The 24,412-nt window shown below is 32.3% G+C and overlaps 1 protein-coding gene across 1 annotated transcript in view; it reads right to left on the reverse strand.

Moving 5' to 3' along the window:
• Window positions 1-24,412, reverse strand: part of LOC139493905 (uncharacterized) — an 81,442-nt gene that overhangs the window by 8,835 nt on the left and 48,195 nt on the right. Inside the window, exons 7-14 of the mRNA XM_071282066.1 lie at window positions 23,412-23,518; window positions 20,606-21,059; window positions 14,280-15,052; window positions 13,587-13,626; window positions 11,830-12,101; window positions 7,459-7,486; window positions 5,699-6,022; window positions 286-585 (exon numbers count right to left, since the gene is read on the reverse strand). Of these exons, the coding sequence (XP_071138167.1) occupies window positions 286-585; window positions 5,699-6,022; window positions 7,459-7,486; window positions 11,830-12,101; window positions 13,587-13,626; window positions 14,280-15,052; window positions 20,606-21,059; window positions 23,412-23,518 (2,298 nt within the window). The remainder of the gene's footprint in view (window positions 1-285; window positions 586-5,698; window positions 6,023-7,458; window positions 7,487-11,829; window positions 12,102-13,586; window positions 13,627-14,279; window positions 15,053-20,605; window positions 21,060-23,411; window positions 23,519-24,412) is intronic.

The raw sequence follows: 24,412 nt of genomic DNA on the forward strand, positions 1-24,412 counted from the left end.
TTGTTTGAATTTTAAAACACTTGACACAAGTCAGACTTTTACAATATATGTTTTTGAATTTTCTTAATTGATATCCAATGTGTTGATCCCTAGATAGTTATAATTAGAAAGCTTTTGACATTTTTCGATGATAGAAAGACTTGTTTGCTGATACAAATGGCCATTACTTATCATTTTTAAACTAGATGTCGAGAGGTAGAATGTAATGTGAGAAAATAGATATATGCATATATGGTTTCATAATAAATCTAAATTATTTTTTTGTAATTAACCCTCTAGCCATACCTTCATGTTCAAGAGCTACTAATGTTGTACTTGGACCCACTTCTTGTGAATCACATTTCAAATCATCAGCGATATCTGCATATCCATAATTACGTAATCCTTCAACAAACACACTGAAAGCAGGTTCTTTTCTTTCAATCACAATATCCAGCAATGCTTTGTTCTGATCATCTTGTCCAGCATGTTGTTCAATACGGCGTCTGTCGTCTACCGATATCACCAGATATGCAATCATATGATCTAAAATTTGGCTGATTTGTATTTCCTGTATGATTCTGTTTGCATTATTTCTGATCTTATCTGTTATAATAAAAATTCAATATTCAAAAGATCACAAGTGTATGACTGTTTCACGTATTGTATGCAATGTTAGAGTTAAGGATATAGATTCCTTTAAAGACGTTGTTTTGTATTGCAATGTGTAATGTCTAATGGATCATTTAATTATTTGTACGAGGAGGCTCTGGGCATGAAGGGCAGATGCTTGGAGCTTTTCAGGTAAGATCCTCTTAGCACTTTATATTAGGGATGTCAACTCGGTGAATATTACTTATCGAGTACTCATTGGATTTACCAAGCGGTACTCGAGTAATCACTCGGTAAAATATTTCCAAAATGAAAACACAAAAGTATTCCAATTTTATGTATTGTTAATCGTTGTCTTATGAACGTAAAACCCTGAACATAATCACCTAGTACTAGATAATAGTCCAAGGAATATTATACCATAATCAATAGCTCATTTACTACATACTAATTATGTAAACTAGCAATAATCTAACGAAGTAATTGATTAATATCTGTTATATCTAGAAAAATTATTACTCAAACAACAGTATTTGGGACCGTAAAAATCACACTAAACAATTAACAAAGGGGTGATAGTTAGAACTTGCTGATGTCTTTAATCATTCCGAGGGTCAACTCAGAATGCATTCAATTTGTTTGTATCTAACAGTATAATATTTACAACTTTTTCTGGGACAAGGCAATTTTTAGACTTTGTTAGGTAACTAATAGTCCTGGTGTTAAACATATAGTCTCTGACGGTATAGAGGTGGGGGAACGACTTAGATTAGGGGGCTACCATTTGATTTGTATGGAAAAGGGGGGGGGGGGGGGGGCTAGGATAACATTTGAAAGGCAGGACAGGAATTTGGTGTAAAAAAAGCAAGGATGAGCAACATCACAAAAAAGGCAGGATGGCACTTTATGTAAAAAAAAATCATTATACATGTTATAAACTAATAAAAAAAAAGACAGAACCAAATAGTTAAAAATAAAAAGTCAGGACCGAGATTACAAAAGAAAAAAATGCAGGCCAAAATGTTTCATCCTAGCCCCCATAAAAATAAAATGGTAGCTCCCTTAGCAAAGGTTTAATGTTTGGAAAAGTGCTCTGTTCGGTAGAATTTAGAATGACATTTGAACGTAAACATTTGAATCATATTTTAATTTTCATTAATTTACCGGGAGGTGCGCTCAATAAATTGTTTTGTTTATTTAAACTTTGTTTAAAGAAAGCAACAACATTCTTACAGGAGACCGATTAGTCAAGTATCAGTTTGGTATTCGATACTCAGTACTACCGAGCGATACTCGAGTACTAGAGTACTCGTTGAAATCCCTAGTTTATATATAAGTAATTATCATGCTTAAGCTAAACAAACACCCGTGTGACCATCTGATTTGCATGAAATTTTACAAAACTAGACATAATATAGAATAGATAAGAAATTCGTGAATAGTACTGTGTAATGGTAGAAAAGAAATGTCAAGTCTTGAGATAAATTAGATGCTATTTACATTTTCTTATTTATATATATATATATGATAATAATTCTTTTTTGATAAAAAAAAAAAATATAAAATTTTATAATAATTAGATTAATTTAGTGTGAACTATATAATATGAGACATACAAATCATCAAGAAACAAACAATGGAACTTTTTTTTTAAAAACCAACCAATAAAGAAACGATGGCTACTTTGGAAAAGTTGTAATTGTAAAGACTCGAGCACCATCGTTTTCTCCTATTAGTCTTTGTTAAATTAGCATTTTTCAAAAACAAAAAATAATTGCAGAATGTTTTTTTTTGTTATTTATGTAAAGTATTACTTGGCATTTGTAAAGTAACATATAACTTAACACTTAAATGCATATAAAATAGTAAACATCACTAGAAGTTAACAAATCAAATTCCCCTCCCCTTTTCCCTGTTTACATGCTTTAGGAACTATGTCACCTCAAATTTCCAAAATATTTAATAGAAATACCAAATAAAAAACTATATTGCTTTGATAAACAACACATACATGTTTATGACTCAGAATTTATTTTTTTCTCTTTAACTTTATGAATATAATTATAACAACCAAGATAAAACATAATGTTTTTTAGGCATTTATGTTTATAAGTATACGACATTAGGGCAGTTGTTTTGAGTTCAAACAAATATTGTATTGTGTGTTTTAATATTCAATCTACACACAAATTATAAATATCATCACACAATTTTGAAGAAAAAAATATCAATAAAAGTCTGTCTGCATCCTGTTCAATAATACTGTACAAAATCTTTGTGGAGTCAAAGCATTATTCAAGCTGTATATCACAGCATTGTACATTTACATAAACATTCTTATTTGAGGGAATAAACCATTGTACTGTTTCAGTAGGGACAATCACCTTAAAGCATCCTCTTTTATGATCCATATGAAATATTTGGTTAATATTAATATGCTGTTTGATAAAAAAAAACAATATTTGAGTTCAATCTTATAAGAGGTAAACAGTTATACAAAAAATAAAATAGAAACTGAAGATTTCATTTTGTAAAAAAATGTATGGTAGATTGAATTACAATTCAACACCTTAACTAAAGTGGTATAGACGGGACCCCGTTCCTACAGTCATGACAGTAGTATGCTGAATCTAAAATGCTTTAAAGTATTCCAATTTAACTATAACGATACATCTTTAAATATTTGAAGTAAGATAACTAGCATATATAAATTAAATTGCATATTCTCCAAAAAACACTAAAAATTCTCGATTATCTTTGTTCAGACTTAAATCAGATATATATAAGTACATGTATGATATAAATCATGGCAATGTTTTGGGTTATGGTGACAGCAGTGTAGGAATTAAGGGCCAAAAAGAGGCCAAAAACAAGCCAAGCATTTTTTTAATTTCTAGACAATAACTTGTGTGCAAGTGTATAAATATATCTGACATTGTACCACAAGGTTCCATATCACAAAAGGAAGATTGGGATTGAGTTTGGAGGTAATTGCCCAATTCATGCAGGAATTAAAAAAAAAGGAATTAAAAAAAAAAATTACAGGAATTGGGGGCCAAAAAGGGTCCACAACAAGTATTTTTCCAGTTTCCAGACAATAACTAGTGTTAAGTGTATGGATCCATCTATATTGTACTACAAGGTTCGTAACTACAAAGCAATGGCTTCGATTGAGTGTGTGTGTGGTTGGGAGGGGGGTAATTGTCCCAAGGGGGGATTCAAAAAGTTTAGGGTGGGGTTCCAATATTTTCAAAAAGTTGCAAGAAGAAACCTTTAAGTGCACAGTATTGCACAATAGATTTGTAAGATCTTGAAATTTATTTTTTGTCAGAAACCTATACTTTGTCAAAAATTTGATCACAATCCGAAATCAAGACAGTATCAAGGTTGAATATTGTGTCCACATTTGGCCCACCTGTTCTGGGTTTAACCTTTACGGTCGTATCAGGCCACCTAGGGGCATTATGTATTTCAGTATGTTTGTCCGTTCGTTCTGTCCCGCTTGAGGTTAAAGTTTTTGGTCCAGGTATTTTATGTTGAAGTTGAGGTCCAATCAATTTGAAACTTGGTAAACCTGTTCCCTATGATATGATCTTTCTAATTTCATGCCAAATTAGAGTGTTGACCATAGAAAATTATAGTGCGAGTATGGCATCAATGTACTATGGAAACAATCTTGTTTTATTTCGTATTTATGATAATTAAAGAGTGTCAGTTCAACAAGAAATATTTATACTTTGTACTGGAATCCTTTTGTCTTTAACAAGAATCCTTTTTGTATCTCAAAAATATGTTATATATGATATCAACAGGAAAAATTTGAAAAGCTATTCTATTAATACTCGTTATATTACATAAATCATACACAGATGAAATGTAATTAAAAAGAAAGTATGAGTTTTAAAATTAAGCCCCAATTTAATTTCTTAACAATGTGTCTCCTTATTCAGTATTGCTCCTATTCTTTTTCATATCTACAGGATAACTTAAAAAGGTGCAATGTAATGATTTAACTAACCTGACCCATAACATTGCTATTTATAAATATCTGATTTAAGTCTGAAAATTAAATTTACAGTATATATATGTTTATGTATTATAATTAAAATTAGTAAACTATCAAAAGTTGATGGCAATTGCTCCTATAAGAAAACATCTGATTTTAGTGAAATATGAAGTAGGTCCTTTTGACATTCCTGGTAGATTGTCTTATCTATTAAAGTTTCTAGATATTAAAAAAAACAATGCATGCAACTCTTAAATTCTATTAGAAGTCATTGCTTGCATTCATGTGTTGATGGACAGGATTAAAATGTTTGGCAAAAGATCCCCTGAGAATCATTCAGCAAAAGTTTGGTTAAAATTGGTCTTTTAGTTTTTAAAAATCTTTATTCAAAATGACCATTTTGACAGATGTTAAGTCTACAGGGTCCAAATAACTAAAACGGGAACTAAGAAATCTAAACCTTTCACAGCATAAACAGCGTTTACATATTTTAGAAAATTTTTGGTTGATTATTCATTGTTTTGTCTTTTATCTTGTTGACTGATTTGTTTGTGGGTTTGATGCGAATAAAGATGATTTGTTTTTAATCTTTTGATATTGTCTTCTTAGTTGAAAATAATATAACCTTTTTTGTTCCAAGCTAGTGTATGAAATATGTTTAAATTGATCCTTTATTGTGTTGTCTTCAAATGACCACAAGCAGCATACTATGTTCACCAACTTTTTACGGAGACTGTAACTCAGTGGTTTGGTTGTGTGGCTGTTTTACATATTTGTTTTACAATCATACATTTGTACATAAATTAGGCTGTTAGTTTTTTCGTTTGAATTGTTTTTCATTTGTTATTTCGGGACCGTTTATAGCTGACTATGTGGTATTGGATTTGTACATTGTTGTAGGCCGTAAAGTGTCCTATAGTTGTTAACTTCAGTGTTATTTGGTCTCATGTGGAGAGTTGTCTCATTAAAAATCATACCACATCTTCTTTTAATACAAACTGTTTGCTCAAAGCAAGTGCAGAATATATTTTATATTTGAATTGATCCTATATTCTATCTTCTTCAAATGACTTCCAGACACATACAATTTCATCCACTTACCAGTAACAGTTTCTACAGCTCTTAGTGTTTGCAGATCCACATTCTTTACAACTTCCTCTAAACACCGTGCACCTTTTCTACTATTCACCAGAGCTTGTTCAAGGACACGTATTGTAGGTCTTACTAATCTGTCTCCCCTCCACCTAAACAGAACGTCTTTACTCTGGGCGGTCAAGTCACAATGGCGTTTGTCTATGTTCTCTAAATCTGCTATGGACAATCCAAGTTCTATTCCTAGTTGAAAGACCATTTTACCAATCTGTGTTGATATGTTATCTAATATTTCATCTGTAGGAATTGAATCTAAGATATCGTCTTGAATACCTGTAATATCATTACAAGCATTACTCAATGACATTTAAACTTTATAAATGTTGTGGATACTTAGAAATTGTCTTGATTTATCTTGATCATAACTCATGAATAGTTGGTTTAAATAAAGGTATATAGGCAAAAATGGACACAATATTCGCGCATGATACGGCTCTGAATTTGGTTGGAATTACATATTTGACATATAATAGGTTTCTGACACAGAATATCTGTGGTCAAAGAACTTAGAATTGGTTATAGGATTATAATTTATATTCAATGTTTTGCTTTTGTGCAATACACTCTTCTTTTGCGAACTGACCCCATCCCCAAAATTTCAAATTTTATTTACCCCCTTTTTTTGCTTCTGTGCAATACACTATGCTGTTGCGGATTGACACTCCTACCCACACATACAGTTCTTAAACCACCCCTCTTTTTGCTCTTGTGCTATACACTATGCTGTTGCAAATTGACTCCCCCCCCCCAAATAAAAATAAAGAAAAAAATTATCCCCCTTTGCCAAAAAAAAAATATCTAAAAAATATTCCTTTTTATTGCTTAAATCTGAAATGGGAAACTATTGCCCCCTTTCTTTTAATTTCAATTTTTTGTTTACCTCCTACCCTCCTTTTAAAAAAAAAATCATTTCCCTCTAGATATGGTCATAATCTGAATTCAAATTTCTTATGGAATTTGCAACCATGATTACCCGTTTAAATAAATCATAAATGTCTAAAAATAGAAAATGACATACATAATCATGGCTTAAAATAGTTTTTCCTTAACAGCATTTGTAAAAAAAAAATTAAAAAGAAAATTGACAGGCATTCACCTCAAGACAATACAACATTTATATATACATAATTAAAAGCAGTGTAAGAGAGGTAATCGAAATTTATAATTTGTCCGATTTTGTTTAATTATCTATTAACCTGAAAAACCTTTGTTTGCCCCTTTGTTGCCCCTTATTCCCTCAGCAATTCTAACTACCCCTTTGTAGTATAGAAACTTGTGGTATAATTTTAAAGAGATCAATACACCATACCACAAGTTATTGTCTGAAAAATAGAAAAATGCTAATTTAGGCCCTTTTTGGGCCCCTTATTCCTAAATTGTTAGAACCATAATCTCCAAAATCTATAAACCTTGTATTTAAATTTCATAGATTTATATTTGCATTTACTAAAATTATTGCCATGAAACCCAGTGTCTTGGGACGACGGTGATTACGACGTGATACCAATATACGACTGCAAAAATGTTTGCAGTCGTATAAAAATATCTATTACTCGACCAATAAATGGACAAAGCGCTAAATATGCAATTTGGATATGCTAGGCGAGGGGATATCAAAAGCACTAATAATCATGACAATTAGAGAACTTGAAGAACCTAGATTTGCCATTTTAAATGTTAATATCTGTATAGTTATAACCGGTACTCACTAGATATCACTTGTTTTCTCCTCCTCATCTGAAAAGGAATAATATCAAACATTTTAAAAATAGTTGATGGGACTGATCAGCAGGAGCTTTTGGAAATGTTCCACAATGCTTACTGTAAATTCAGAAATTATTGCGTGCATTTATTATTGCGATTAGAAAAAAAAATTATGCTGAACATTATTGTAAATCACAGATGTTCATATGTCTTTTCGCAAAGTAAAGCTTTGTTCAAATCTATGCATTTAGTTACCTTCCGTATGTTTTCTGTGATTGAATACACAATTCTTAACTGATGTAACTTGTAAAGGGAATCTAGAAACTAAGATGCATTACTAGAACTTATGTGTTGTGCATGCCGACTTTGGGGATCTAGAAACTTAATTGAACATCGACCACGTGCAGAAGATTAGTGTAGAACGAGGCCCGGCTTGGGTAATTATAGGATATTTTTAACTTCAAAAGAAAATAAATTACAATATTAAAAGTTGATAATCGCAATCACCAGTAGTAAATTATGTTTGGCTTCTTAGTCCTTTTATGCATACAAGCGAAGTTGAGAAAAATAAAATTCATCATAAAGGCTTGGCTTGTGGTATATTGTTAAAAATAAATTTAATTACACATCTTATAAATTAGCTTTGATTAGCAAAGACTCATTTGGTTATAAATAGGAATGATATTTTTTTTACGCCATTAAGTAAAAAAAATGTCAATGTGGAAGTTTGTCACAAAGAAACGCTCCCCTGACGATATCGTCTTGAGGTTGCCCAATCCTGATAACGCTACCAACAAAGATGCAGCTGATAAAATTAAAGATTCTAACACTGAAATTGTCAACTCTCTTGCTACTGATGAGTCAACTACCAGCACAAAACGGGGGGTCAAGAGAAAAGCCAGCAACAACCACTACACACCAGAGACCCGTGCTAAAATAGCTAAATACGCCACTGAACAATGCAATGTTGCCGCTGCCCGCAAATTTAGCAAAGACCTCCAACTTGACATTAAAGAAAGTGCAGTAAGAGCCATGAAAAAGAAATATCTTGTACACTCAAAAGAATCCAACCACCAACCTGTCAATGCGTTGACACCAGAAAAACGTGGTAGACCGCTACTACTTGGTGATTTAGACAAAGATGTAGCAGCCCACATACGCAGCATCAGAGAAGCCGGTGGCATCGTAAACCAAGCTATCGTTATTGCAACAGCCCGTGGTCTAGTCAAACACAAAAACCCAACACTACTCAGTGAAGCTGGTGGGTCGATTCATATCACCAAGACATGGGCCGTATCCTTCCTAAAAAGACTCGGGTACGTCAAGCGAAAAGGTACCAAAGCAGCCAGAAAACTACCAGTTGACTTTGAGCACCAAAAAAGTGAATTTCATCGTATCATCAACGAGACCGTTACAAAGTACCAAGTGCCTCCACAACTTATCTTCAACTTTGACCAGACCGGGTTGAAGATCGTCCCTGTATCTAACTGGACATTAGAGATGGAGGGCTCAAAGCAAGTTGATATCATCGGTTTAGAAGATAAACGTGAGATAACAGGTTTACTAGGTAGCACATCAGATGGTTGCCTCTTACCACCTCAGATTTTATACCAAGGTAAAACAGACCAGTGCCATACTAAATATCCGTTTCCCTCCGACTGGGACGTTTTCCACACAGAGAGCCACTGGAGTAATGAACAGAGCATGGTGCGATACATTGAGACTGTCCTTGTGCCGTATACCGACAAAGTTAAAGAAGAGTTAAACCTGCCGATACGACAGCAGTCAATTGCCATATTTGATGTTTTCCGTGCACACAGGTGTCAAGAAGTCCTAGATGCTTTGTCTAAAGCTCGAATTCAACATGTTTTCGTACCCGCGGGTTGTACTGGGGAACTTCAGCCAATGGATCTCAGCGTGAATGGTGAGCTCAAAGCTGCCATGAAAAACGAATTCACGAACTGGTACGCAGATATGGTTGCTGAAGATCTTAAAGATTCATCCACCATCAACAAGGTTGACTTAAGACTTTCTGTTCTCAAGCCGTTACATGCTAAGTGGTTGAGTAAAGTGTTCCACGACTTGAAGTCAAAGAAAGACATTATCTTGCTAGGTTGGAAAAAGTCTGGTATAAGTGACTGTATAAAGTGTTAAATTGTATTTTTAATGAACTACATGTAGTGTTGAACTTGTGCTCAATGAACAATAGTAGCTTGTGCTTTATGAACAATATTATCTTCTGATGATCTTTGTTATTTTGTTATTTATTATTTATTTATTGTAATAAATTGTATTATATAACTTGTTTTTATTTCTAAGTTTCAAAAGGTTTATTTATACTGAAAATACACATGCTCCACTGAACAATTACAAACAATATTAACAAAATAAAATAACATCGTAATTTGTCACTTTATATAATAATCGAACAGCATTCAAAAGTAATTACTAGTACTAGTATCCCATTCATAAAAGTTCCCGGCAGTATTGTTCAATCATAAACATGTTACAGACACATTACCAATTAAAAGTCGAAGTGTTATAAAAATGTCACCTGGCTTCACTGATTACACAGGTTAGCCGAAATAAGTTGTAAAAACATATTACCCTTAAATGCCCCAGGTGAAAGGTTAAACACATCACACCACTGAACAAAGGGAGATAAATCAATCACAAATTGACATTGGAAAAATGAAAGTAAGAATGCGAGGTTTAATTATTGCGATCGTCCGACGCTCGCATTATTCGCATTAATAAAAACCTCGCAATAATTTCTGAATTTACAGTATATAAAAATGAGTAGATCAGTGTAAATATAAAGATGTAAACTTGAAACATCTGAGCTATTTTCAGGAAGAATAATTCTGATATCCTTTCTAAATTTCCCTATGCTACACAAAATCTTATTTAACAATATACTTAGCAAACATCACAACATATATGTTCCAAAGGTTGAAAAATGTTTTAAAATGAATTAGTGATGTATTTAGAACATCAGCCATGGGTTTAAACTCATTTTTGATATTAATGGCTTGAACTCAAATCTTTGGAAGGCTTAATGAATAAATAACTTGGTGTTCATATAAAAACAATGACAACATTTTGAAAATTTAAACGCCAAATTCCACATCTACCGATGTGGCTATCGTTACTATGAAGTTTCAAAAAAAAATTGAGCATTTTGATATTTTTGAAATTTTTGGTGTAGTTTCCATGGCAACAAAGTAGTTCCACTGAATGCTGCAATCATCAAAAACCAGTATATGGCTGGCACCTACATTGTATTAAAATATAATGATTCTGAGTTTAAGCATCTCCAAATTATTCACCAAAATCAAAAACTGGATTTTTCACATTTGTTCCGTTTCCATGGTAACGGCAGCCATATTTTATGTTTTGAAACCCAACTGCAACCGAAATTTTGTGTTCCTCGTTATAGTGAGCTATCAGTAAAATTGGTTCCATTGGCTCCAAAAAATCTGCCGTACAAAACTAGAGGCTCTAAAGAGCTTGTGTCGCTCACCTTGGTCTATGTGAATATGAAACAAAGGACACAGATGGATTCATGACAAAATTGTGTTTTGGTGATGGTGATGTGTTTGTAGATCTTACTTTACTAAACATTCTTGCTGCTTCCAATTATCACTATCTATATTTAACTTGGCCAAGTAGTATCAGTGGAAAATGTTAGTGAAAATCGACAAATTTTATGAAAATTGTTAAATATTGACTATCATGACTATGAAGGGTAATAACTCCTTAGGGGGTGAATTGACTATTTTGGTCATGTTGACTTATTTTTAGGTCTTACTTTGATGTACATTATTGCTGTTTACACTTTGCTGTACATTATTGCTGTTTACACCGTGCTGTACATTATTGCTGTTTACAGTTTATTTCTATCTATAATATTATTCTAGATAATAAACAAAAACAGCAAAATTTCTTTAAAATTACCAATTCAGAGGCAGCATCTTAACAACCGGTTATCCGATTCATCTGAAAATTCAAGGGCAGATAGATTTGACCTCATCAACAATTTAACTTCCTGTCAGATTTGCTCTCAATGCTTTGGTTTTTAAGTTATAAGCCAAAACTGCATTTTACCCCTATGTTCTATTTTTAGCCATGGCAGCCATCTTGGTCATCGGACACATTTCTTAAACTAGATACCCCAATGATGATTGTGGCCAAGTTTGGTTAAGTTTGGCCAAGCAGTTTCAGAGGAGGATATTTTTAAAAAAATTAACGACGACGGACGATGACGGACGCCAAGCGATGAGAAAATGTTGCTTAGCCCTTCGGGCCAGGTGAGCTAAAAACAGAAGAAAAACATGAAGAAAAGGATTAATTTACCAGTATCATACATAGCTTACCATACATAAGGTATGTGTTGTTATTTTCATTTCAATTAAGCCTTTGGCCAAATCTCCAAAACGTATGCCATTGTTCTCTCTCAAATCAATAAGTGTTAAAAACTTGACCATCTGTGTATTTCTTGGGTAATTCTCTACCATATCACCCCATTCTGTTTCTTCCATGTCAAGATGAATAGCTAAATCATGTATCATGTGTTTGTCACAATTAACAGACAAACGAAGCAACTCTGTGTTACTTGGAATCTGAGATAATGCATCTTCACTCAAACCTTAAATTAATATATAAAAAATACATATGATAAATTTTTACACGCACATTACATCAACATACAGCTTAAACAACATATAACCTATTTATACAAGGATAACTATCATATTTCCTAAGAAAATCGTTAAACTTGTTTTTATAGCAAGATAAACCTCCCATTAAATTGACAGTTTTTAACAGCCGCATTATATTGACAAAACTTGAACATAAACCCAAATATATAGGAAATTGGTAAACTTGACAATAATTTGTATCTAGCAGTCAAATGATCTTCTCAGTATACGACTTATTTATTTACATTATTCATAAAAACTGAGTTTTGATATCAAATGAAAGTAGATGAAAATATTATACTTATACTGAATAACGCAACTGTTCATAAATTGTAATAGAACGCTGTATACTTAGCCCGCTACACATGATATTTAATGATACATCTCTCTGACATTTCTGGTACATGTACTATTAATCTTTCTCAAATTACAAAGTTTAAGTCGCCTATAGAAATTGGTTGATATGCATGATGTGTCTGTGATACAAAAAAAAAGAAAACCAACAGAAGACTTGTTGTTTATGGAATTGCATATTAAGATACAAAATGTCTTCTGAACTATAATTTACCGATAGCTTCTTATCTTATTGTGAAATTTTAACTAAATGCACATTTGATGGGTGTAATTTGTAAGAACAGTAGGTAATGCTTTCTTTTTTGACATCTGGTATCGTTCCACTTTTAGCTCCAGAGATTTTCTTATGATTTGATTTGTTCCAAAAGTTCAACACCAGTAATCATCAATTGTCTCTAATTTATTTAAAGCAGATATTTAGTTCATATATAGAACTGTTTTTTAACGAGAAAACAAATTTCATTCAATTTCCCTCTAATGTATTATGCATCATCTGCAATGAAAATCCGGTGATGCATACTAAGAACCAATTGGACATCTGTTTAAATATAAGTGTTATTGATTCCTTGCCATAGTTAGCCTCTGGGGTCATTGTTTCAATGTATATTTTCAGAATGTTTATGTTATTTTCAGTGTATTTCTTTTTAAGATCATATGAGCAGTTTGATGTCATCTTCAAAGTATTTTTGGTTGGAATCATAGCAGGAAGTTCTTCACAAATTCGATGTTTGATGACGAAAAACAGGAACTTTGTTTCTATCGTTCCTTTTTTTTGTAAAAAAAAACCCTCACTGTTCAATCAAAAGATGTAACTGACCTGTGAATGGGGAATTAAACTTGGTATAATTTAGTGTCTAATGAAATCAACAGTTAAATAGTAAAAGAAGTTTATTACGAAACCCAAGAGCATTGAAATCCAATAATTCTCATATGTTATATCATTGACACCTTCATGGTTTATTTAGTTCAGTCAGTTAAGGAATTATCACTGAGAGGTCATGTCAATTCGTTATTAACTCTTTTGGTATTATTCTATCAATAACAAAACACAAAGTTAAATACAAAACACATAACTATACCTGTACAATCTGGATCACACTGCTTTTGTTTCATGTGTTTCTATTAAAGGAAAACAAATATATAATTGTAAATTCAACATCCACAATAAACTGCACAGACACTAGTTATAACAAAGCATATACTAAACACAACAATTTAATCTATTAACAGTAACTATGACCCGAATTCGATTGATTAACATGGACATATCTTTCTGTAAATATCTTATTAGCTAACTGCAAACAGATTAACCTTAGAGTTGATATAAAACTCAATAAGGTAAACTTAATGTAAGTTATGTCTTGAAATTCCTGTTGAGCAAAAAGAACCATACCTTTTTAACAAATTGTACATATATATTTAAATGGATTAAAAGTTAGTCAACCGTAAATTTACTATTTTACTTTAATTGGTTGCTTTCCAAAAAAAGATTAGATTTTCTTTCCTGTTTGTGATCTCGTCACATATTATAATAAGAAAACAACAATGTGTCCATAGTACACATATGCTCCATCTGCATTATCACTTTCTGTGTTCAGTGGACCGTGAAATTTGGGTCAAAACTCTAATTTGGCATTAAAAGTAGAAAGATCATAGGGAACTTGTGTACAAAGTTTCAACTTCAACTACATCTCTTTATTCATTTGTTATTGTGGTAGGTGAAATTAAGTGATTACAAAAAAAACTTGCATATTCAATACTAGTATTCAAACCTGTTTCTGGTTCCAAACCTTCCAGTTGAGTGTAATGTCGTCACCATGGTTACAAACGCACTCATCAGTTTTTAAAGCTAATCTTTCTTCTGGAAAGTAACAGATAAATCTTGAGCAGGAATACTCAGTGTGAAATGGTAGTTGACTGATGACCTTTTCGTGGACAGTGGACTGATAAAATTCCGAAATCCTCTCCAATGTTAAATGCAAACATTCTCTGACACTAGTGGCTATCTCAGGAACTATCAGGCCCTTGGAGCGTTTGTGGACTAGGTACAGTAAGATCTTGTTACCTTCTACACAGACAACGATATCATGCTCTTTATCAACTGATAACCCAACAAACCCAGAAAACATAAGTTTTCTTCCACGGTATTGTTTTAATGTCCACATACTGAGACATGCACATATGAGACGATTTGGTAAGGCAGGAGGTATGATGGTTCCTTTGAAAACAAAGGCCAAACTAAGTGTCCTCTCTGGTGTACATTCTTGTGTCAAGAAATCTGTATCATTTCTTTGGGTAAGCATACAGGGTACAAAGAAGTTTTCTATTGGTAGACGACTTCCTGTTTTTGTATCATATCTCCGTTGTTCGGATACGATATCTAGATGTATCAGCATATCAAATATGTACTCTTTAAAAGGTAAAATCTGACGGAATTCTTCTTGTTCCCAAATCTGGTAGAGGTCTACTTTTTGTATCAATCCATTTTCAGACATCTTTTGAAAGGTTTTCCTTGTTTTATGTTCTTTGGGCCAAAATGCAACATCTATAAAAATGAAATAAAGAATATGTTATCAGACTTAAAATATAGTTTATATTATGAGGTAATACCGGTCTATAAAAGCTACATGATAAAACAATTTGTATCGCTCACTTAGATCATCACTGGAAAAAACAATTCATCCTAATATATATTTCAATTAAATGTCTTTTGTACCAGAACACATTATGTTTTTGTCTAGTCTGTTATAACGGGATTTGATGATCAAAGTTGAAGCATTTCCCATTTGGAAGAAAATAATCTGAAACAAGGCTTGCATGTGATGTGGGAAAACTGTGAGTTTTCAAATGTTAGCATGGTTTGTACATGTTATCTGTAGAAGAAACACTAAGAATGATGCATGGTAGTCATCCATGATGACATCTTGTCAGTCAATTACTGTCGTTCATATTTTTATTTTCCAGCTTTTATCACATAAAGTTTACTCCTCAGTTACTATTTATTCTAAGTACATGAAGTAAACAAATATTTTGAATGTTTATTACCTTGATTACCTTGATTAAATACATTCCTTTTCGGCGGGTAATTTATTAGTTTTGAGGTAAGTTCCCAAGCTGTGATCCTTTTCCGTGGGTAATTTATTAATTTTGAGGTAAGTTCCCAAGCTGTGATCGTATATATAAAGAAGACAATTATGTTAAACACACTGAATGTGGTTTTTTTCCTTGACAAATACATGAAATATGATATTTATAAAATAGGGGCGAGATATACCAGAGGGATATTCAAACTCATAAACTGACATCGCCATGGCTAAAAAAGAAAAAGACAAACAGACAAATATGATATTTATAAAATAGGGGCGAAATATAACAGAGGGACATTAAAACTCGTAAACTGACATCGCCATGGCTAAAAAAGAAAAAGACAAACAGACAAATATGATATTTATAAAATAGGGGCGAAATATAACAGAGGGACATTTAAACTCATAAACTGACATCGCTATGGTTAAAAAAGAAAAAAGACAAACAGACAAATATGATATTATAAAATAGGGCGAAATATACCCGAGGAACATTCAAACACATAAACTGACATCGCTATGGCTCAAAAGGAAAAAAAGACAAACAGACAAATATGATATTATAAAACAGGAGCGAAATATACCAGAGGGACATTGAAACTCATAAACTGACATCGTCATGGCTAAAAAAGAAAAAGAAAAACAGACAAATATGATATCATAAAATAGGGCAAAAAAATACCAGAGGGACAATAAAACTCATAAACTGACATCTCCAAGGCTAAAAAGGAAAAATACAAACAGACAAATATGATATAATAAAATAGGGGCGAAATATACAAGAGGGACATTCAAACTCATAAACTGACAATGCCATGGCTAAAAAAGAAAAAGACAAACAGACAAATATGATATTATAAAATAGGGGCGAAATACACCCGAGGAACATTCAAACTCATAAACTGACATTGCCATGACTAAAAAAGAAAAAAACAAACAAACCAATCTGATATTATAAAATAGGGGCGAAATACACCCGAGGGACATTCAAACTCATAAACTGACATTGCCATGGCTAAAAAAGAAAAAGACAAACAGACAAATATGATACTATAAAATAGGGGCCAAATATAACAGAGGGACATTCATACTCATAAACTGACATTGCCATGGCTAAAAAAGGAAAAAGACAAACAGACAAATATGATATTATAAAATAGGGGCCAAATATAACAGAGGGACATTCATACTCATAAACTGACATTGCCATGGCTAACAAAGAAAAAGACAAACAGACAAATATGATATTATAAAATAGGGGCCAAATATAACAGAGGGACATTCATACTCATAAACTGACATTGCCATGGCTAACAAAGAAAAAGACAAACAGACAAATATGATATTATAAAATAGGGGCCAAATATAACAGAGGGACATTCATACTCATAAACTGACATTACCATGGCTAACAAAGAAAAAGACAAACAGACAAATATGATATTATAAAATAGGGGCCAAATATAACAGAGGGACATTCATACTCATAAACTGACATTGCCATGGCTAACGAAGAAAAACACAAACAAACAAATATGATATTATAAAATAGGGATGAAATATACCAGAGGGACATTCAAATTCATAAACTGACATCGCCATGGCTAGAAAAGAAAAAGAGAAACAAACAAATAGAATATTATAAAATAGGGCGAAATATACCAGAGGGACATTTAAACTCAAAAACTGACATTGCAATGGCTAACAAAGAAAATGACATACAGACAAATATGATATTATAAAATAGGGGCGAAATATACCAGAGGGACATTCAAACTCAAAAACTGACATTGCCATAGATACGACATAATCCGTTATCATCTGTGAAACGAATATTTCATAACAGTCAACCAACTCGTGATGGTGTCTGTAAACATTACTTTCAACTTCACCGTTTGGAACTATTGGTTTAGTTTAGCAGGAATTTCTGCTCTATTAAAATGTGAGGTTCAGATTTCCGGATGAAATGTGTTCCCTTATATAAATAGAAAGTGACGCAGTTACAACATGATGGGAGAACTAATTATTAATAGTTGATATTTCATGATTATGAAGACTAAATGTCTGCTGACTTTCAGACAATTGATTTATCCAGGATATCTTCCATCAAAATACAAGTTTCATTTAAATTAATTTTTGGTGTATAAAACTTGTTTTATCTTAAATTGACAAATATTTCAAAAAATTGTAAGGGTTCCGCGGAACCCAGTGTCTCGCCTACTTTTGCTGTAAATTGCAGGATCAACAAAAATGAGGGAAAAATCAATAAAAATATTCCGCTTGATAGCATATTTGGTAAGTAGGAAGCTTCTGTCCACGTTTGGTAAAAAATCCTGGATAGTTTATGAATCTAATAAATGTTTTAAAAACTTTAACTGCAGACTGGATGTAATGTTAACTGGAAGAAAAACTAAGTCCATTTAGAAGTAAATACAGATACACAGGTACAAAATATTAACAACATTTCATTCTAGATACTAGCTTTTGATAATAAACAAGCTTCTGTCTTAGTTTGGTACAAATAAAAAATAGTATAAGAAAGTTATCAATTTTTTTAAAATTCAACCACAGAGTGAATGCGTTGTTTCCTGGAAGAAAAAAAGTCAATTTAAAGTAAGATATGGTAAAAATGGATTTGTCATTTACAAAATTTACTTCTGGATACTATCTTATGATTATAAACAAGCTTCTGTCCAAGTTTGGTACAAACCAAGGATAGTTTAAGAAAGTTATTAAAATTTTAAAAACTACAACCACAGAGTGATGTAATGTTTTACCGCAAAAAAACTAACTGCATTTATAAGTAAAATACGGAAAAAATGGAATCTTATTTTCACAAAATTTACTTCTGGATACTATCCTATGATCATAAATAAGCTTCTGTACAAGTTTGGTAGAAATCCAGGATAGTTTAAGAAAGTTATTTAAATTTTAAAAACTTTAACCACAGAGTGTATGTAATGTTTTCCCGCAGAAAAACGAAGTCCATTTATAAGTAAAATACGGAAAAAAATGGAATTTTATTTTCACAAAATTTACTTCTGGATATTATCTTATGATCATAAACAAGCTTCTGTCCAAGTTTGGTAGAAATCCAGTATGGTTTAAGGAAGTTATTAAAATTTCAAAAACTTTAACCAAAGAGTGAATATTTGTGGATGCCACCGCCGCCGACGACGCAACGGAATGTAGGATCGCTTAGTCTCGCTTTTTCGACTAAAGTCGAAAGCTCGACAAAAATGGGAACCAATGAATAATTTATAACACTAGGCATCAATATGGGCACTTATACCATTTTGCAATTGTGTTTCATTTGTGGTCAAAATGCATTGATCCTGCAACAAAATTGAAAATAAAAACATGGAATGCGCTAAAGAGACAACTACCTCACCAACATGTAGAAAACAGTCAAAGGACACCAACACATCGAAAAAAAACTCGCAACCCTAGGGGTGCATCAGCTTGTCCCTAAACAATAATGTATGTTAGTTTAGTGAAACTGAATGTCACACTAACCACGTCTACATTCACCTTCTATAAAAAAAGCTTAGTATAAGAGTTTCAGTTTAAATATATATAACAAGTACAAATTGTCTCAAAACATAATTGTGTTGGTAACCAACTCACACATTGTCTCAAAACATAATTGTGTTGGTAACCAACTAATAACAAGATAGAACTACTTGTATTCTCAAAGTTTTTTAGCATTGTTCAAAAATATTTTATATTTTGACACCATGTAGTTCTATAGTTATACCGATAACTTTGTACTTAATAAATGTCAGTTTCAGTTTAATTTGAAAAAAAATATATTATATTGAAGTTTCATAAAATGTTTATGAAGTAAACTTAAGAAAGAGAACAGAAACGAAAAATTCCCCATTGTTTCCATTTGTAAGAAGCATAACTCTAGAATGGTAAAAGGGAAGGTACCAAAATTCAAATTTGATTTTTGTTTAGTGGTAATAAGCATTTTGTATAGAATTCATAAAGTTTGGTTGAGGCAGGGACTTTCTATACTAACGGGACTTGTCACTTATAACGATATCTATACATATTATCAGACTGATCTCGGCCGTAGCTGATGTCACGTGACTTTATAGCAAATCATTTCACATTTACGAAGTTTTTTACATAACTACAAATAAACTACAAGTATATGTTTAAGTTTAAAAAAAATCGTTTTTATGAAATTTTATACATTTTGTCATTGCAAACTGCTTTTCATGTTTTTCAAAATATTTCTCGTCTTTTAATTATTGATCTTTAAACTTTGAGGAATTTGTACATTGAATTTTTAGTGGCCGCCATCTTGTGTGATATGGTAACCATTTTACACAACTGGGGTGTTCTTCAAAACGATACGTCTCAGTTAAATAATTCATCATTCTTTCAAATCTTATATTTGTTGTCATCTTAAATCGCTTTTATTCAGATTTTATATATACAACTAATAATAATTATACAATTACAATGTACTGTGAAGTACGCAAATATATACTAGCATTGTATATCAGAACTAAGTTTATTGTTGGGTGGTAGCTTTAAACAGGCGGCTGAGTAATCAGTTAAAATCAATAAAGACGAGTCCCGTTAGTATAGAAAGTCCCTGGTTGAGGCAACCTTAAGTAAGAAAACGGAAACAAAAAAATCAGCAATTTTCCCATTTATAATTTAAAGGGACATAACTGTAGTATAATAAAAGTGACGCCACACAATTCAAACTCGTCGGTTGCCTGCTGCCGTACATCACCAATTAAAAAACAACATTTTCATTCAGAAATCTGTTAAAAAATTGCATGCATTTCACAACACTGGATAAAAAAAAGATTTATCTTTTTACTAATCATATTACATAAAAGTTCTCACATACCAACACAAATATTTATAGTAAAGGATATTATCAAACAGTCTGTCACGCTCTAATAAAAGGTAGGTAAACACTTTTTGGATATTGGAACATTTGTACCTGCAATATATATATTCACCACACAATGAAAATACATACACACCTGTGATAAAAGATCTCATAACTTCCACCATAAGAAGAGGGTTGATCATTACATTATCTCTCAGCTGGGGGGTATCGAAATAAACAATCTTCCCCAGAGAATGATGAAAATGTAGGAAATCAGTCAACTGCTCAGGGGACAGGACAGACACCTCGCTGATAGCATTTAATTCTTTAACTTCAGCCAATGACATTATTTGTTTTCCTTCTGCCACTAGTTCAGCGATCTCTAACTCTAGTGGAACACAAGCATTGGGCATTCTTTCACCCCAGCATGGGTGGTTGAATGTAAGTTCTGTTAATGTTTTCTTCAGAACTTCTATTTCTGGGTCGGCTTGATCTTTGGCATTGACGAATATTAGAGGTCTAAGGACCAGATGATGTTTTCCCTCATGGTCTTTAAACAACTCCTCAATTCCTCTGTAAAGCTCTTCACGTCTGGTCTCAATATTCTCCTGATAAATATAAAAGTTGACAGAATAATACATTGTAAAGATACTGTATCGCACACCTGGTGATTTAAATGCATCTTCAATGGTGGAATAACAACAACAACAATACTTTATTTAAAGAGAGTTACACAATTAGCTAATCTTCTCTGAGACCCTCATCATGAAAAATCAAACAAAACGCAAACATATACATTGCATACATTCGTATAAAAAGTCAAGTATGATAATAATGTTCAATACAACTTGATAAAATGTGATGAATAAATAAACATGATGACATAATCAGTTTTTAATGTTATTTATACAGCTAGGTTGATTTCAATAAATGATCTGTTATAAATGTTGTATTTGAAAGAATAAACATTTGTAATATTTCTTAACGGTATTGGCAAATTATTCCACAAGAATGGTCTCCAATACGTAAACAAGATTTTGAACAATTCTTGTTTTTGGTTTAGGGAGTATGAGGTTTCCTTGAACAGCATTTCTCAAGGGGTATGTATTTCTGTCTGAAACATAATGAAACTTGTCAGTTGGATATGATGGGGCATAATTTTTAATGCACTTAAATGTCATCACAAACTTGTGATATTTTATTCTCTGTTCAACTGTCAACCAGTTTAAGTGTTTGAATAAGGGCGAAGAAGGAGCGAAAGGGTTGATTTCTAGTATTAATCTAGCAGCTCTCTTTTTTAATTTTAATATCCTCATTGCTACAACTACTCCACACTTACAGTGACGGATCCAGAGGGGGGGTTCCGGGGGTCCGCACCCCCCCTTTATTTTGGCCGATCAATGCATTTGAATCGGGACATATGTTTGCACCCCCCTGCACCCCCCCTTTGCCCTGGGCTAGCACCCCCCCTTTCGAAAATTCCTGCATCCGCCACTGACTTAACAACAATAATCAATAAGGGGCAAGATAAAACCAATATAGAATAATTTTTAATAGTAGATATAGTCTAGATGATATAATTTTGAGCAGATCACATCAATTTGGTTTGTCCATGTGAGGGAAGGGTCAATCTTAATTTCTAAAAGACTTTCGCATGTGGAAGATTGTATCACTTGATTGTTAATAGTTAAACTACTCTCATTGTAATGTGGCATTGCTCTTTGCTTCGTTCCAATAACAATTTTTCATATAAAAAGGAAGGTCGTTTATGTGTAATATTATATAAACAGAAGTGGGCCTAATATGGAGCCTTGGGGGACACCATACTTGATATCAAGTTTTTCAGAATGAGCATTAACAATTTGTACTTGTTGAGTTATTTCATTCAAATAGGATTTTAAAAAAAGAAATAGCAGTATTATAAAATCCATAAATTTCAATTTTTTACAGAGAATATCATGATCTACTACATCAAAAGCTTTCTTAAAATCCAACAGGACTGCTAAGTTGATTTCACCATCATTCATAACGCGTTCTACAATTAGATTTATCTCAAATTTTCACGTTACATACATTTTCTCTTAATTTTACACTTTTAACCTAGATCTTATACTTTCAAAGATAACAGACTGCAACTGTTATTAGTTATTAAATCTTACATTCCAAGGGAAATAAAATGAAAAGTGTATTTTGAAAGAAAAACTTGCTATTGATATTTTTGTTTGGTAATTCACTTTACCTACCTAGTAAAGAAATACAAGTTAACAAAATGAGTCCCATTTAATAATTTGGCAATCAATCTAAAACAGGTCGAGATTGTATTTGCATGAACATATGAATATTGTTTAAGTTAAATTTTTTGTTGATAAAAAATTAGCATGAATTGTCCCCACGCATTCCCTGTCCCGATTTTTGATTTGACCAACTCCTCAACATTTGTATTACGTTTTGGAATTTCAAATAGTTTGGCCTCTAACATCACTGAAGATACATTTATTGTTAAGACCTTCATCTGGTGCAGTACCCACTAAATGCTTAACTTTCATATTGTCAACATATGTGTTGAACTAAAACTGACTTAAATACAAACTTTAACATTTAAACTGAGCAATTGTTTAAAGTCAATAGATCATGACAGAGAGTGACACGGCAAAGAATTTCCATGACACTGAGATGTATCAAATTGAATATTAATACAAATGCAAACCAAATATCATTTTCTTATCTATAAGTGGTTCTTCATATATTCTACTCTAGTTATAGGCCCTGTAATCTGATCTTAAGTCTATTACCCACCAATCAATTAGGATCTTGTTCTTTCAAAAGTGTAGCTTTACACGAAGTTTGGTCTAGTAAAGACATATCGGCATATCATCATTATGTAAGCATTAGAGCTCTTATGAAGCAGTGTTTCAAATGGCAATGACTTACTACTATATATCTAACATTAGATCACTCACCGTTGGTACTTTGTCTTTGTGAGTTGCAACAAACAAGATCTTTGGAATGCCTGCATATACAACCTTACAATACGTCAGGATGGAATTGACCCAATATTGCAAGAATACTACATCAAAAAAAAAATCTGTCATAAAAAAAGTATAAACAAGTATATACATTCTGCATTTTTCATATTTGTGATACTACACTTTTAAAAGTTTTTCATTGTCTTTTGTCTTGTTAACCCCTTATTTAAAAAAAAACTGGATGAATTGCTGATAAATGAGGTTGATAAAGTATCAATACTTTATGAACCTGATTTATTTAAACAGCTGCATGATAATAGTCTTCCTTTAACAATGTTTAAGTTGGATTCTCTGTCAAAAAGTGACAACTGTTTCAGTGTATATGTTTATTCTATATTTGTTCTTCAGACTATTTCATTAACACATAGTTAAAGAAGGGCATATTACAACCAGATGCTCCGCAGGGTGCAGCTTTATACGACCGCAGAGGTTGAACCCTGAACAGTTGGGGCAAGTATGGACACAACATTCATTGACATTCAAGCAGGATTCAGCTCTAAATTTGGATTGTGATTAAATAGTTGACACAGCATAGGTTTCTGACACAGAATGAATGTGGTCTAATGAACTTAAAAAAATTTGTTTGCCTTTGAGCAATTCACTATGCTGTTGAATATTAATCCTCTCAAAAAAATGTTTGAAGAAATCTTTTTATTTATGAAATCTGAAATGAAAAAAATTGACCCCCCAATTTTTATTTAACATCCCCCTTTCCCTTATTTCAAAACTGATCTCAATTCAAATTTCTAATGAAGTTTGCAACAATAACTACTCATTTAAATACATCATAAAATATTAAAATGTAAAAAAAGTGCTTGTTATCACTGAATGGTAAAGATTGTTTTAATCTATCAGTTGGTAGTAAAAGTGAATATTGTATAAAACAAGGATTTAAGTTGATTCAACTACTATTATGGACAAAGAAAGATAACTCC

This window comes from Mytilus edulis, chromosome 11 (genome assembly GCF_963676685.1).
Source record: "Mytilus edulis chromosome 11, xbMytEdul2.2, whole genome shotgun sequence".
Taxonomy (NCBI): Eukaryota; Metazoa; Mollusca; class Bivalvia; order Mytilida; family Mytilidae; genus Mytilus; species Mytilus edulis.